This window comes from Porites lutea, chromosome 13 (assembly GCF_958299795.1).
Source record: "Porites lutea chromosome 13, jaPorLute2.1, whole genome shotgun sequence".
Classification (NCBI taxonomy): domain Eukaryota; kingdom Metazoa; phylum Cnidaria; class Anthozoa; order Scleractinia; family Poritidae; genus Porites; species Porites lutea.
Genome location: NC_133213.1, coordinates 11,582,361 through 11,594,860, shown reverse-complemented (window position 1 = coordinate 11,594,860; position 12,500 = coordinate 11,582,361). Strand labels below are relative to the sequence as shown.

At 39.8% G+C, this 12,500-nt stretch overlaps 1 protein-coding gene across 2 annotated transcripts in view; it reads right to left on the bottom strand.

Moving 5' to 3' along the window:
• Positions 1–1,043: 1,043 nt before the first annotated feature.
• Positions 1,044–12,500, bottom strand: part of LOC140922687 (copine-3-like) — a 28,506-nt gene continuing 17,049 nt past the window's right edge. For both annotated transcript variants that reach the window (XM_073372683.1, XM_073372682.1), the window contains 8 exons: positions 10,336–10,422; positions 9,243–9,302; positions 7,152–7,285; positions 5,990–6,096; positions 5,447–5,580; positions 3,473–3,636; positions 2,729–2,798; positions 1,044–2,407 (listed from right to left, as the gene is read on the bottom strand). In XM_073372683.1, coding sequence (XP_073228784.1) covers positions 2,276–2,407; positions 2,729–2,798; positions 3,473–3,636; positions 5,447–5,580; positions 5,990–6,096; positions 7,152–7,285; positions 9,243–9,302; positions 10,336–10,422 — 888 coding nt within the window. In that variant the 3' untranslated portion in view covers positions 1,044–2,275. The remainder of the gene's footprint in view (positions 2,408–2,728; positions 2,799–3,472; positions 3,637–5,446; positions 5,581–5,989; positions 6,097–7,151; positions 7,286–9,242; positions 9,303–10,335; positions 10,423–12,500) is intronic.

The window sequence follows — 12,500 nt, the reverse complement described above, 5'->3', positions numbered from 1 at the left end:
ATCAAGAGAGAATGATAGTTCGATGCACACGTAAAAGGTTTATAGTTTTTTTTGTTCAGAGTCATTTTACTTAATTAGCCCGTGAAATAGATAGTAGACTACTACGCAGTTTACACTCTAGTTTCATTGTTTTCCATTTTATTATTAAATCTTGTAACAATTTGGCACTTATTCCTTTTTATGTGTGCGTTCGATTGGGAAATCTGGATTTAGACTTTGAAAAACAGTTTTCGGAACTTGCAATTAAACGCGAAGTCCAAGAACCGTTTTCACCTCCCAGGATCGGTTTTGAAGGTGGATTGCAATTATGAAATCCAAATCCGAATTTCATGGATTTCCTTCTTTACCGTTCGATTGGGAATTCCGAAAAGGATTTGCAAAACTGTTCTCGTGAACAGTGGTCTTTTTTCCGCTAAATATGCGTGCGCGTGCAAGAACGCTGTGAAAATGAGGACTCCTTTAATATACGGTTTTCATATAGTTATTATTTTATTTTCTAGTGGATAAGGAAAACCCATGGGTCTCTTCTCACAACGCTTTCACTGCTCCTACTTTGCCTAGTACCCAGCCCTAAGCTCCATCGCACATAGCCTATTCGGGACACAGGGTCCGAGCGAGTTTGCCCTTCGGCTACCTCACCCAAATGCATTGACCGAGGCAGACAAGGCCTGCGAAGACGCCGTAGCTGGATCTCGGACTAGGCAAGATTGGACTTTTCTCAGATCTAAAAGAAACATCAGTCATTACCTCTAGTGTCTATATCGGCCACTATCATTGATCTCAAAACCGAGCGCACTGGTAACCAAGTGTACTTGTCTGTCAAGTTCTGACCAGTGAAAAGACCTGGTTGTATCTTGAACACGCAACGAGAAACAGCAGAAACTGTTGTGTGGTAATTTGTTTGCATGGGTTTAAAATGATTTCCTTTCATCTCAACTGATCAAGAAACAATGTGGCGCTAAAAAATGCATTCTGCGGTGCCTCGTAAATACCGTATTACCTACCGCATCTTAAGATTAGAAGCGATGGAACACACCGTGACATTCCAGTTACCCATTTTATTTTCTATCAAAGATACCTAAGTAAACTTCGTACCTTTACCTTAGAGCTATATAGTTCTAGAATCAACTTCATCCAATAACTAGTAGTGGATATCGCCATTAATTACAAAACCCAATTTTATAATGGAAAAATACTGTTCTAAGTTTAAATCTAGCCAGATTTTTGATAACGTTATCGCCAAATGGACCTTTTGCGTCGAACAGTTTTTTTTTCCTCTAAAGTAGCTACTACAAAAACTGACAATGCAATCTTACCATTGCTTTTTTTTCTTCTCCTCCTTTCCTTCTCCTTGCTCTTTCTTTTTCTCCTCTCCTTTTACTTCGTTACTATGATTTTGAAGCTTCTCGGGTTTAAGAAACCTGCCTCTTGACGTGTTTTCACTCAAATGACAGCAAAATTATGTAAAGTGGGTTTTCAAAAAATCGGCTAGAAATATATTATTGTTATTGATATTGTACTAACTATTCTTAAAATATATACTGTCGTGTAAAGAGAGGCTATAATTACAATGATGAAAATTGTAAAATACACAAGCAATAACATATCGTGTGCAGTGACCATTTAACGCCTATTGCAAGTTGAATAAATTTTCATTGCTTACAGTATTCTCTAACAAAATGAAAATAAAAGAAAAAAAGAAGCGATTGCACGATGGCTGGTTTTTATAACCAATTCTATCCAAGTTATTTTCTTCTTTTCACAATTGCTTATTCACCAGCGTTAATACGTCAGCACTTTAATTTACCTTTTGCAGTACTACATGAACTCATTTACTTATTTACTAAGTTTTGAATTGTAGGCGCAGCGCATACATGAGGGTGGGGCATATTATTTACCACTTCTTGTTCATAAAACAACAAAGTACTCTACAACTTGCTTATCTATCTCTTAGTTTTGTTCAAAATTTAATGACGAAACCAAAGCAGGAAAGTATAGTAGTGAAAGCTGGTTTTTAATGGCGAAATACTGTATCGCCAAAATTGCGTAGTTAAGTACCCGCGAAATTAAGTTCTAATAATTAGGTAATTTTTTTGTGTTGGTTTGCTTATTTTTATTTTTTTTGGACGGAGGGTTGTTGCTGTCTTCTTCTTAATATGAAATTTTACGGCACGAAATTTGCGATCTAAATTTGATTTTTGGTGTTCTTGGGAGTTGGTAATTACATCGTAATAAGCTAAAACTAACTGCAGAAAAAGGGACAATTAAGTGCGTATCAAAGAGCTCCCAAGGAGGGTGGAGCAGGGCCTTTTGGTGGCATGGGAGCGAGGCCACGTTTGCTGAAGTATTCTTGCACTTGTTTGGGTATTTCAGCCAAGACGTGTTTGGCAAGCAGCGCTGGGGATTTCTACGGAAAAGAAAGTATTACAAAATTACAGTCAATTACTGTTTGACGTAGCAGTGAGAAGTGTTCTTGTAATTTATCAAACACGACACGTGGAGTTTTAACCCTGATCATGGTACAAAGAAGCGATATCGAAGCCACTGTCACGGTAGTGACTTCCTTTGTTTTTTCTTCATATATGAAAAACGAGTTTGAGAAATTTTACGCATTTGTAATCTATGATGTACTTCTCCAGTTCCTTGTAATTACCCTGTTGTGGAAGAAATTGCCCCCTTGTGAATCCCGACTTTAACAGTATATAAGTATGTTTAAAACTGGACTCACGTTTTTGAATTCCCGATAAGGTACAAACTGCACGATGTCTCGATCAGCATAATGATGGCCGCAACGTAACCTGAATAAAAAGTGAACAAACCCACATTTACACAATAGTAGTTTCGCAAAGTATTACCTTCCTGGCGACCAACTGAAAAGTCTTAGAACTGTCAGCTAGGTAAGTATATTTACGGCACGTATGCAAATTTAAAGTGCAAGACCAGGACCGTTTAACGTCTTTACCGTAGTTACTGAAAGATTCCGTAAGACCGTATTGCATCAAGCAACGGCCAATACTCCTTGGTGCACGAATGTTCGTCTTAAGATACACCATGGTTTCATTTCTACTAAGATTTTTCAACACTAAGAACAACAAATTAAGAATGAAGGCGGAACGTAACGGCCTCAAACTAATCCCAGAGGCCCCAGGCCCCCTAGGTCGCTGGAACCCCTTGTGACCAGGCTCCCGCAGATGAGTCAGGCGGTGTTACAGTGATATGGGTATCCCCATTAACAAAACACTAGTGATATCGGCATCCCCTTCACGTACTAACTTGGCGATTTGGGTTAGGGTTACAGGGGATGCCCATATCACTAGAGTTTTGGGAACGGGGAAGCCCAAAACGCGGGGATGCCCATATCACTGTGACAACGGCTCAGGAAACGAGAATAGGATTCCCAGAAATGGGTTCCAAAGTGTTGTCAGCGAGACATTACAATAATTTTTAGAATGATTCAGTTTTTAGTATTCACCTTCCCTCGTCAGCATCCAATTCATTCATGTCTTTAAAATCCGCCTCGCCAACACCCACAATGATGACTGACATGGGAAGACGAGATGCTTTGATAATGGCAGCTTTAGTGTCCTCCATATCTGTTAACACGCCATCGGTCAACAGCAGCAGCACATAGTATTGCTATAAGAAAACCAGACATAAAGCTGTTATATAATTATTACATATAGTGCGAAAGTTTCTTCTTTCTGTTTATTGGGCAGGGTCACAAAACTTCGTTTTTCTAATACTCCCTGTATTACTCTGTATTTTAAGTTCAAGTCGAATAAGTTATGTAAGCCTTGTAGTGTAGTGCAGCTAGCTTTTTATTTATTTATTCTATTTTCTTTTTTTGTTTTTTGTAATTAAGGTAGTTGTTGTAAATTTTGTAGTGTTTGTATGTTTCGATCTGTATGTTGTTTGTACTATACCTGTAAAAAGAAAATAAATAAATAAAATACAAAAAAAAAGGGTCACAAGAGCAATCGATCAATAGAATACGCCACTTAAAAAAGAATTCATTGCGCTGCTTCAAACTTTATCGCGCTTATTCCATTCTGTTCAATTCATCACATGTTGGCAATTATTTCTGGAGCTGATTATTAAAGACTCTATCGAAGTTCAGGAACAGAAAATGAAAGTCGTTCTCTTGCGTTCACGTCCTCCACAAAACGTGAAATTAGGCATTGTCACGTCCTTGTCGTGCAGTCATGGCAAAGACATGCACAAAAAGGCGTGATGCACGTACATAGTTCTTGCTTTGCCAACGTAAACCTACTGGGTCGGTTATTTAAACGATACCTAACGTGGGGTCTGGTTACTTGGAGGTGGGGGACCCCAGGTGGGTGAGGTAACCCGCTTAGATGGGGTAACCCGCCTGTCCATATTTGCTCACGTTTACATGATAGGTGGGGTGACCCGCCACATGTTACCTCACCTACCAGGGGTCCCCCAGCTCCATGTAAACAGGCCTTAAGGCCGCGGGTTAGAAAGTCTTTGGACCTCCACATATCTTCCTTCGTGGGTAATTTTACGAAAATAAGTGCTTTTCTAGTCTACGCTTTATGCTTTCATGAAACTTTTCACGATGAATGGTGTTAAGATGAAAGCATTGGACGAACTGAAAACGTTAAAAACTGGCTAAACTCTGTTTAATAACTGGCCAATTGATTTTTTGCCATTCTCGTTGACGTCGCCGTCGTCGTTCCTTAAGCTCCCTGGTAACAGCCTTGGGACTTAATTTTATCTTGTCCAAAAAGCGAGATCAAATTATGGAACATTCAGTAGTTAATGAATTTGGAGAGAATTTCAGTCAAATCGAGATAAGCCATTCTCGGTGACAGTAGAAGAGCAATTTTGAGTAGCATGGTGTCACGTCACGCGTTATCGAGGAAAATCTTCCATAATTCTTCAATTTTCGTTAAAATATTACTGAATGGCTATAAAGGAGTAACAGCGACAAATCCTCATGTTTATGAAAAGGGATGATTTGTTATTTCATATATTTGTTTTAAATGTACGTTTTTCCGTCGCAGGATGCAAAAGAGTCAGCGTGTAATAGCAACAGATTCATTTTTTGACAGACAAGATTAATAATTGATTTATTACCTTTTGTTAGCTAATTACAAAATCCACTCTATTTGAGTGTCAATGTATTTAGCACGAAAGAACTAATTGGGGACACTATTTTTACGTCCCTACTGTAGACGGGACCGCCATTTTACGCGGTCATCCGAGCCACGCTAAGGGCCAGCCGCAGTTGCAGTGCAAATGAAGTACCTTCATTTCTCAGTTATTGTAAGACCCAGGTGAGTAATGGTTTGGCCCCGGGAATCGAACCGGTGACCTCCCTCTCTGCAGTCAAGCGCTCTACCGACTGAGCTAATCCTGCCGCGTACGCATTAGTTAAAAATTACTTGATCTGTTAATACAGGTTTCCTTGAACGCCACTTACCGATGCTGTGCTCTCCTTGGCCGCTTGCTCGGCAAATCGGATCACGTGATTTATGATAGGCGCCACATTGGTTGGGCCATAAAGGTGCACTTGACGAATACAATTTTGGTATGCTAATACAATCTCTGATATTCCTGCACAAGAAAAAACAAAAATTTGATACCTCTGGTGATCAACTGGTAGAAGATCTTAGAGAGCAGAGGAATTGTGCTTTGAGCTTATTAATGTTTTGGTTCAATTTTATCCTTGCTTTAAATTTTATTTTCCTTTGTTTTGGGGTATGGTTATGTATATACTGATGAGTTTGAAACAAAGAAAAATACAATTTAAAACAAGGATAAAATTAAACCACAACATGGAAAACATCCTACGTTGTGATAATTCAAATGGAACCGTTTTCCCGTTATTTCTAGTTTCAAATGGTGCTATTCGTTTTTCAGAATTTGGAAACTTTTTCGAATTTTGACTCTGGTCAGGTTTGGGAGCAAAATAAGTTGGGTTGACTACATATAAAGTATTATGCTGGCACGTATTATAGATTACCATTGCAGTATGGATTAGCAAAGTTGAAGTTCAATGGAAACTCGTGGGAAACATTCATCCCTGGAGGTATTAGTGCACCAAATCCCAATGCTGGAAAGAACTTGTCACTAACACAGAAAGAAAAAGAACAGTGTTGGGCATACTACATCTATGTCACATAAATGATTATAAGTTGTTGTCCAAGCAAACTATTGAAACTTATCATTAATTATCATAATTATAATTTAATTCATGTTGAACCACCACATGTGTAGTGACGATTTACAGTCAGAACGTAGGCAAAGAAAAAGTCTCCATTCCGCAAAAGAAGTACATATGGATCAAGGTTGATAAATAAATGTCTCCAGCTTTCAATTAAAACCGCTAGAGTTTCCGAGAGATAGAAGTCATAACCAGGTTGTACGGTGTAAATATTTCAAATAAAATGAAAGAAAATGTACGAGAAAATGGGGAGGTTGGTCTTATCATCAAGAATAGCGAGCTTAAGCAACGACGACGGCGACAGCAACGGGAACGGCAAAAAGGCAATAGGTTAGATTAGCAAAACAACAACTTTGCACGTTTTGTATATTTCTTAGCGGTCACTGCACGACTACATCGTGAAAGTTCCTAAATTCACGTTTTGTCGAGGACGGAAACACAAGACAACAAGTTCCTTTTTCTTTTCCCGAACTTTGACGAAGTCTTTCAGCATTCAACCCCCTAAAAGTTTGCCCACAAATTAAACGAGATGGAATAAGCGCGATAAAGTTGAGGCAACACAAATTCACCTTTTAAGTGACGTTTTCGAAGCCATCGCCGTCTTTATTGCTTAAGCTCCATAATACATGTTCTACAGGACGCGAAATGGTCAAAGAGCCTGTAAAGCTAAGTAAGTCGCTTTCTAAGAAGAGCGATAGCAAACGTGAGTATGAAGTCAACAAGGCACTTAGAATACCGCAGAAGCTAGTTTTCATTTTCCACTCGCCCATTTTACCCTCGGCTTATCCCATTTCTCACCAAGTTTTCTTCCCCGCCCGGATTAAAACAATAACAACAACAACAACAAAAAAACAACGAAATGAATCCTGGTCTTCGTAGTACAAAGGCGTACGTCCTATTGATTTAAAGTAGCAATAACCTCCTCGTGACACATTAGCCTTAAATCACGGCGCTAACGTACGTATCATAATCCTGACAGACTTCTCCTACAGCCACCAGTGCTTTGACGTATTCATTTGGTTCAGAAGGGTTGATATAATGTAACGATTGAGGATGACTTGGATCTCCATTTGATGCCGTAAAGTCTATACCAACCTAAATCACAAAAAAGAGTTTATTTAAAAGCTATTTCAATGCAAGAGCCCTATTGTTTCAGTCAGTGGAGGAAAAAAGTGCAGATAATGCAAGGAAAGTACATGTTGTTTGTCCGCTTACGGACACTCACGTAAGCGGACACAACTCTACTTATGGCTGTCTTCACAAAACCCTGTTTTTTTTCTCAACTCCAACAAGAAATCTGTATTTTACATTCCTATTAGTGGCCAGCTCCAGTTAGTGTAGCTCACTCAGTGGCAGATTTGGACTGGTAATCAGAAGTCCAAATGCCGTTCGACTCCTATCGGCAGTACTCGGATATTTTCTTCCGAGTCTTCTGCGTCACTGAATGCAAAAACATCTTTCTCTTCACCCAAACGTTTACACGAAGCCAATTGTTTTAAGCCACGGTACTTAGAAGATAGGGAGCTTTAGCATCGCCGACGGAAGGGGAAACGTCACTTTTAAAATGAATTCGCGATTTTTGTAACTTTGTCGCATTTATTCCAGTTCGCTGAAAATGTCAATTGTCGGCGAATTTCCTTGGATTTGATTTCTTGGGCACCGCTTAGTTCAGAACTCAGAGAGTAAAGGCCTGTTTACATGGAGGTGGGCGACCCCAGGTAGGTCAGGTAACCCGCCTGTCGATATAATCTCTCACTTTAATTTGATCATGTTTACATGCTGGGTGGGGTGACCCACCACATGGTACCTCACCTATCTGGCCCGGTCCGCCACCTCCATGTAAACAGGCCCCACGAAAAATACGTCGCCTCTTGTTTACGTCCTCTATAAAACGTGAAAGTAGTCATTTTCAAGTTGTAGTCGTGCAGTGACGGCAAAGAAATGTACAAAAAAGCGTTATGCACGAGCAAAGTTGTTGTTTTGCTTAACAAACCTATTGCTTTTTTGACGTCCTCGTTGCCGTTGCCGTCGTCTTTGCTAAAGCTCCCTTATTACTTCAATGAATTTTTCGTTAAAAAGTTTTTTTAAAAAATAAATGCGCTTCAACGTTGAAAAGAGTGGTTTTTTTTAATGCAATCAAATTGCGTAAGTTTGTCAAGTTTTCGTCGGGAGTTGTTGTTGCAGGGGCAGTAGTTGAGTTCTTGTGACACTTATTTTCCTATACTCGGCGGAGAAAGGGATGGCGCAGTAGTGAGAGCACTCGCCTCAAACCAATTGGGCCCGGGTTCAAATCCCGGCGTCGACGCCATATGTGGGTTGAGTTTGTTGTTGGTTCTCTCCTTGCTCCGAGAGGTTTTTCTCCGGGTACTCCGGTTTCCCCCTCCCCTCAAAAACCAACATTTCTAAATTCCAATTCGACCAGGATTCAGGTAGACGAAGAACCACTATGTGGATGTGCTACCTCCAAATCGTTATTTATCTATTTATTTATTATAATCAAGTCGGTTGTGCGAATAAACTTTATGATCTGAATGCTTGGCAACCTCTCAAGGGACTGCAGTTAGTCGATTCAGTTTAGTTTGCCAATTACTTACCACGAAACATAAGCTAATTTTTAAAATTACTCGTACGTTGGTGGTTTCATGACAAACAAAGAGCTCCAAGCGATATACTGATTTCAAAGTTAAACAGAACGTAGAACCATCATATTATTGTAAACTTTCAAAAACTGTTAGGCTGAACAGTTTGCAAAAACCTTACTTTCAATCCACTTAAATCCTCTTCAATTTTGCCCATCAGTGCCTCTTTTCATGTGACTGCTATATTGTTTCAATATTGCTTCTCTTTTTTAAGCGGTTATTTTACATTTCAATCAGATTGATTGCCACTTCCTAATGGCTAAATTACGCTGAATTTTCTGTCACGGCTCCATTTAGGGAAAATATTTTCCTCCCGTTTTGGGAAAGACATAAGTCATTCTGTAAGGCTGGTTTTTGTTTCCCAGCCATAAAATAGTCATAACATTGTAAAAATAAGAAGAATACATTCCTACCGTGAAGTTGATCTGACATCCACCCATAATATAATCCAAGAATGTATGCACCTTGGTAATCTACAGAGTAACAACAAGGAGATTATTGACAAGTCAGCCTTTTGTAACCTGGAATTAGGTTATTAGGCGATTATTTCTTTTTTGGAGCAGCGCAAAGAAACGCCTTATCAAGCAAGGTTTGACACTTTTTTAAAATTTGTTTTCTGATGTTACTGGTAGCAAAGATTGCAAAATCGTCAATTAATGCACCTTGCATTTTCTTGAAGAGTTTGTACTTGCTCAAAAACTTTGTCGCAAAAACACATCTCAAAAAATCATTAAAAGGGCTAAAAATAACCTCCGATGCTTAGTTACGAAACTGATAGCCTGCGTAGCTAGCGGTTTGTTTCGCTTCTCACTTCCGGTTCCGGTTGTTGGCCCCAGTGTAAAGTAAAAAACGAGAAAAAACGTTTATCTTTTTCGGTTATTTTCTATATTAGCCTCTCTTGAATCTACGGTAAATTGGTCAAAATCCAAAAAGTTACTATTTAACAATTATTCCTCGAGCCCGGATGGGCCATCAACTCAGAGGCCATGAGGGCGAGAGGAATAATTGTTTTAGTAAAATCCAACTAGTTGGTAAAAAATATCGAGAAAAAAAAATTAAGCTAGTTACAGCTAGACTTTCATCCTTTTTTGCCGCCAAAAAGCCCGCGCTTTTTGCTACTAGGAGGCTATAACATATAGCCTAGTGGTACCTTAACCAATCAGAACGCAGCATTGATAACAGACCACTAGTTGGATTTTAATAAAAAGAAATGTCCCGTCGGCGATTCATGGTTCGGACTTGTTTTGACATACTTTGAAAACTCGCGATGACACATGCACGCGACGACACACGCGACAGGGACGCAAATAGTTCGCGCCAAAATGACATCACTTGATGCGATTTTTTGCGGGGAAACAAGTCGAACTCCCGCTCTCTCGCTCGCTTTTGCCGCAGGAAAAAATGAAAAATCTACCGCGCGAAGCGACGCGCTCGTGAAAAAAATTGAGCTCGACTTGTAGGCAAGTCTACTTAAGAAACTGAAGGGATGTATATCAACCGACTTACGTTACACTGACTGACATATAGTACTCCAGAGTTGACATATCCCTTCTTCTTTTGCTTCTTTTTAGGATTAACAAGGTCAAGACCTTTCTGGAAAATAATTTTTACAAATACATGTTTATCATTGAAAAACAAGAGAGGACTAATACAGTCAAAGAAGTAACAAATGAATCAGTACAATGAACCATCAGTTAAAGGAACAGTATCCCGTTACTGCGCATGCACCAAACTTTGACTTTTGGACAGGATGTCGCGAAATCAAAAGATGCGAGGAGAGTCAGAGAACCTTCAAAAATCCGTTTGCATCGCGCTTGGCCGGGTTCAATACGACACTAAAACTTCTCAGGATTACAGATCAATGATGTATTGTACCCGTTGAGTTTCGATTTGGGCGAAATCTGGACTTTTGGCGTTACTTTTATTGCCGTTGGCTGGAGGACCAAAAGATGGGAAGCGCTTTGATGCCGATTGAAGGCTTATTTCTTCTACAGTGGAACCCCGTTAATACGACCACCTTCGGGCCATGGAAATTTGGTCGTATTAACGGGGTGGTCGTATTAACGGGGTAGGGTCTACCCTGCGAGCAGAGGCCCTTCGATCTTCCTAGATAAGTCGGGAAGACTTATCTAGGAAGATCGAAGGGCCTCTGCTCGCAGGGTAGGTAGGGTCAAATTATGGTGCAAAATGCTTTTAAACTACATTCTACTACATGTATACCTTTAATCCGTTATAAATCAACGTGTACTAGCTTCCTTACAAGCTCAGATAATTGTGAAAGGAATAGGCAGAAATGAAACAGCAACAATAAACTGGCTGTAAGAAAGAAACCATTGAGACATTGATGTGACTGAGGAGATCTTGTGGAGGGGAGCTTCGTGAAGCAGAATGTTTTGCAACGACGCGGCCGACAAAATCAAACAGACAGGCGGTACATGTTTAAAAAAATCATAATATAATTTCTGACTAACCTTTGCTATGATTCATAGCGTTGACATTGCATTTTTATTTACGTCTTTCAAACGCGAGCAAATCATGCAAATATTACTGGATTCGGAACAATTGACCTCTGACACGAGTTTCACATTAGAAAAACTGTTTTTAAAGCGAGCGGAACGAGATTTTCGGGTCGCGAGGCGGCCCTGCTAGCGATAAAATCGCGATAAGTCTTCGTGCCGCGAGTCAAATTTTAAATAAGAAGAAAGACTTCTTCGAAAGCCTGAAATATTACTTGAGAATATAAACAACAAATCTCCGTTAGCCTGCAGAGCAGGCGTTTTTTACGTTTTTTAACGAAAACTCGGAGGTACTTTGATCGTGGCCGCCATCTTGAAAAGCAACCAAAAAGACTAAGGGGGAGGGGCGGTGGAAGGGGGGAGGGGCGGGGAGGAGAGAGGAGAAAACCCTCCCCTCCTCTCCCCCTCCCCTATTTTTAACCCATCTACCTCTCCCTTAAAAACACTTTTTGACTCGTCCCAACTCTCTGGTAGTATTAACGTCCAAGATGGCGGGACAACGTTATCCTGAAAACAATTCATGGATCTCGCCCCAAAATACGCCTGCTTTGCAGGCTAATCTCCGTCGGCGGTGCGTCCGGAAGGAAATCTTGTCGAGTCAATATGACAGTTCTATTGTCTTTTGAAGAAAAAACAGATGACGCTCGCGCGTGCGCATAATCGGACACTGTCCCTTTAATGAGAGCTTTAAAAGTTACGAATAATCAAAATCAGAGAAAGCCGTCTGTGCAGTAGATAAGATCCTATACAGTGACACTGTACCATTAATAAAACTTAAGATTTTAGGGGGTTCTAACGTATATCTGCTGAAGTTGGGAGCTCAGAGTAAAATATGTAAGACAAAAAAATTGAAGGTTTCTTATAATTTGAAAGGTTTTAAGTCGGCTCAGCCCAGTATTTTTGTTAGCAAATTTTTCATCTTTGAACCTCTTGTGCTTAAACAGCTTGATCTTTATTGTAAATCCAATGTAACACATAAATTGACTGAACACATAGACTGATACATGTGCATGTATGATAGAATTGTTTGGCGATCGCAAAGAATATCACACGACAATGACGTCACAATTGTTTTAGCTCCAAATCGAATTTCAGCCTTCATTCGCATTTTCTTTGTGAGCGCTTTCAGTGCGCTACGTATATTTTGAGTGGTAA